Here is a 3,203-nt window from a genome sequence, read left to right on the forward strand (position 1 = left end):
ATCTACAGGTCATGACTCTATAGTTTACACTCATCCACAGGCCAGGACTCTGTAGTTTACACTCATCCACAGGCCAGGACTCTACAATTTACACTCATCTACAGGTCATGACTCTATAGTTTACACTCATCCACAGGCCAGGACTCTGTAGTTTACACTCATCCACAGGCCAGGACTCTACAATTTACACTCATCTACAGGCCAGGACTCTGCAGTTTACACTCATCTACAGGCCAGAACTCCACAGTTTACACTCATCTATAGAACAGGACTCTACAGTTTACACTCATCTACAGGCCAGAACTCCACAGTTTACACTCATCTATAGAACAGGACTCTACAGTTTACACTCATCTACAGGCCAGAACTCCACAGTTTACACTCATCTACAGGCCAAGACTCAGCTCTGATATCCCAAAGATGGACTACTTCCTCTTCCTGAAGGAATACTGTTAGGACTGAAGTTAAAAGAGCAAATATAAACCTGAACCTGACCCCTGAAAGACCCAAAGACCAGGTGCCATCAGGCAGGACACGTACCTGAGTTTGATGGAGGGTAGAACTGCTTGGCGGCCATGTTGGATGCCTGTTCCACCAGAGGAGCTGGAGAGAAGAGGTGTTGGTTGTTTTCCTTCATGGATTCTCTCATCTCCCTCAGCTCTTGTTCCCGTCTCAGGTCCTCCTCGATCTCCTTCTCGATGAAACATGGAGCTCCTTGTCCTCTGGACTGCAGGCCAGTGGACTGGAGGCTCTCCCTCCAGGACAGAGGAGCTGTTTTGTGGACAGTTGGTGGTGTTAGGGAGGCTGGAGAAGAGGGAACCTGAGCTGATTGATCCTGGTGCTGGAAACATCTCGTGTCCTGGACCTCAGACTCTTTGGTGGTGAAGGAGGAGGTTTGGTAGGACCAGACTTCTTCAGGGTGTCTGTGAGGACAGCATGGAGACAGGAAAACCTCATCTGTTTCAGACTCGGACTCTACGGTCTTGTTCTCATTTTGTGGGTTGGCCTCAGTCCTTGTGTCCTCCATGTAGAGTGGGGGGTCCAGGTTGTCTTCTTCTAAGATTTGTTCTTGTTGCTGAGGTGGCTCCTTCCTCTGGCTCTCCTTTTGMGTCTCTCTGGGGAGGACGAACCCCCTTTGGTTCTTTTTGTGGACCTTGTCTGGTGTCAGAGACAGGTGTGAACGTCTGGTTTTGACCTGGACCATCTCTCCTCCAGCCCAGCTGAGCTTCAAACCTCGAGACCGCYGCAGATCCTCTTCACGTTCCTGAGTCAAACGGATCTCCCTTTCAATGGGGGTTTCCTGGTGGACTGTAGACCCGCTGGTCCAGCTGTCCTGCTGAGTGTTGTTGAACAGGTAACCCTCACTAGTGGAGCCACCAGCCATCTCCACAGAGTCCAGGTGGTCAAACCCATCGGTCTGCCTGCTCAGACCTTCAAACATCAAGTCCTTCCTCTGAGAAGCTGTCTCCTCGTCTGCTTCACTCAGAGTTGGCTCATCACTCGCTTCCACAGAGTCAGAAATATTCACCTTTCTGGACACAAACACATCAGGAATGAGGTTCAGGTGGGTTCTGGAAGACCGGACTGGGCTGAGGAGCTGTACCCGTCGCTCCTCCTCCATCTGCAGGAACTTCTGTCGGGCTGAGCTGAAGTTGATCTGCTCTTTATCAACGGTTCCAGGGTCCACAGCCTGAGCCGGTTCTGGTCTGACCCGGTCAGGACTGAAGCTCAGACTGAAACCTTCAAGCAGTCTTTCTGTGGACAGGACTGGGTCTGGGTTCTGCACCGGTTTCTGTGCTTCTGGTTGGTTCTTCTTGGGAGCTTGGCTGCGAATGATTTCCATGCGAAGTAGTTTCTCTTCGTCCTCATCCGTCACTCGGATGCCGTTACATGGGTCCACTTTGTAGTCCGAGTCCCCGTTGCTCTCTGAGAACAGACTCTCTGGCTTCCTGCAGCTGCTGTAGGTCTGTAGTTTGAATTCCTTCTCCTCTTTCAGGACGGCCAGCTGGGCCTGTCGCTGTGGTGACACCATCCAGGCTTGGTTCTGCTGGGCTTCAGGACTTGTGGCGTCCTCCACAAACGAGTAGAAGCCACAGTGAGAGCCGGAGCTGCTGCTGGGGCTGCTGGGCTGCCACTCGTCACTGCTGAGGGTCTCATCCTGGGACAGAACCACCTGCCGTGCCGTGACCAGCACGTTCGGGGACTCGTCCCTCCACTGTGAGAGCACAGCCGAGGACACAGAATCCTGGGAGCCCAGGTCGGGACTAGGACCAGCAATGGAACGCAGGTCTGAGGGCTGCAGCACGGGGGACAGAGGTTTCAGCTCCCACCTCCTCGGGGTGCTGTACATGTCTGCAGAGGGGGGAGGGGGCAGAAACAGGTGGGGCAATCTGATGGAAGACGATGATGGGCGGAGCTTTGACAAATCTGCAGAGACTAAAAAAAAAACAAGCAGCGTGGGAGCAGAGGGTTAACCATGGGAACACTATGGCCTGTAACAGTGTGAAGCAATGAAACCACCTGAACACAGTGTAAATAAACTACTTTAGGGACATTTAGGAGTGAGTTTGCAGAGCATTGTGGGAAGTGAAGTCCACACATTTCTGTCTAACTGTCTGTTTTATGGTGTGGAGGAAAGATGACTCAGTGATTACAGTTTACAGCTCACATACAGTCACCTGAGGTCATGTGACTGAAATCATCTCTTATCAAACCACAACCTTGTAGTTACAACTAGAGATGATCACTTTGACCTCATGAAAACAAATCTGATCAAATATCACCCATCATAAAACCCATGATGTGAGGCGGGTCAAAGGCTCCAATACAAGCTCATAAAACACAAGTTCAGATGAAACAACTGACAGGAAGTGAGTCGTTAAACTCTGCTGAAGTACATCTCACCTGAGGACAGGTGACCTCCCTATTCACTGAGCTACAGTTTGTATTAGCTACAGTTAGCCTCAGCTACAGTTAGCCTCAGCTACAGTTAGCCTCAGCTACAGTTAACCTCAGCTACAGTTAACCTCAGCTACAGTTAGCCTCAGCTACAGTTAGCCTCAGCTACAGTTAACCTCAGCTACAGTTAGTCTCAGCTACAGTTAGCCTCAGCTACAGTTAGCCTCAGCTACAGTTAGCCTCAGCTACAGTTAACCTCAGCTACAGTTAGTCTCAGCTACAGTTAGCCTCAGCTACAGTTAGTC

At 50.7% G+C, this 3,203-nt stretch overlaps 1 protein-coding gene across 1 annotated transcript in view; it reads right to left on the reverse strand.

Moving 5' to 3' along the window:
- The window catches only part of misp (mitotic spindle positioning), a gene marked incomplete at its 3' end in the record, with an annotated part of 5,614 nt that extends 2,418 nt beyond the window's left edge, over positions 1–3,196 (reverse strand). The window contains 2 exon segments of the mRNA XM_014000283.1: positions 541–2,436; positions 2,905–3,196. Of these exon segments, the coding sequence (XP_013855737.1) occupies positions 541–2,350 (1,810 nt within the window).
- Between the last annotated feature and the right edge of the window lie 7 nt (positions 3,197–3,203).

This window comes from Austrofundulus limnaeus, unplaced genomic scaffold (genome assembly GCF_001266775.1).
Source record: "Austrofundulus limnaeus strain Quisiro unplaced genomic scaffold, Austrofundulus_limnaeus-1.0 Scaffold2889, whole genome shotgun sequence".
Lineage (NCBI taxonomy): Eukaryota > Metazoa > Chordata > Actinopteri > Cyprinodontiformes > Rivulidae > Austrofundulus > Austrofundulus limnaeus.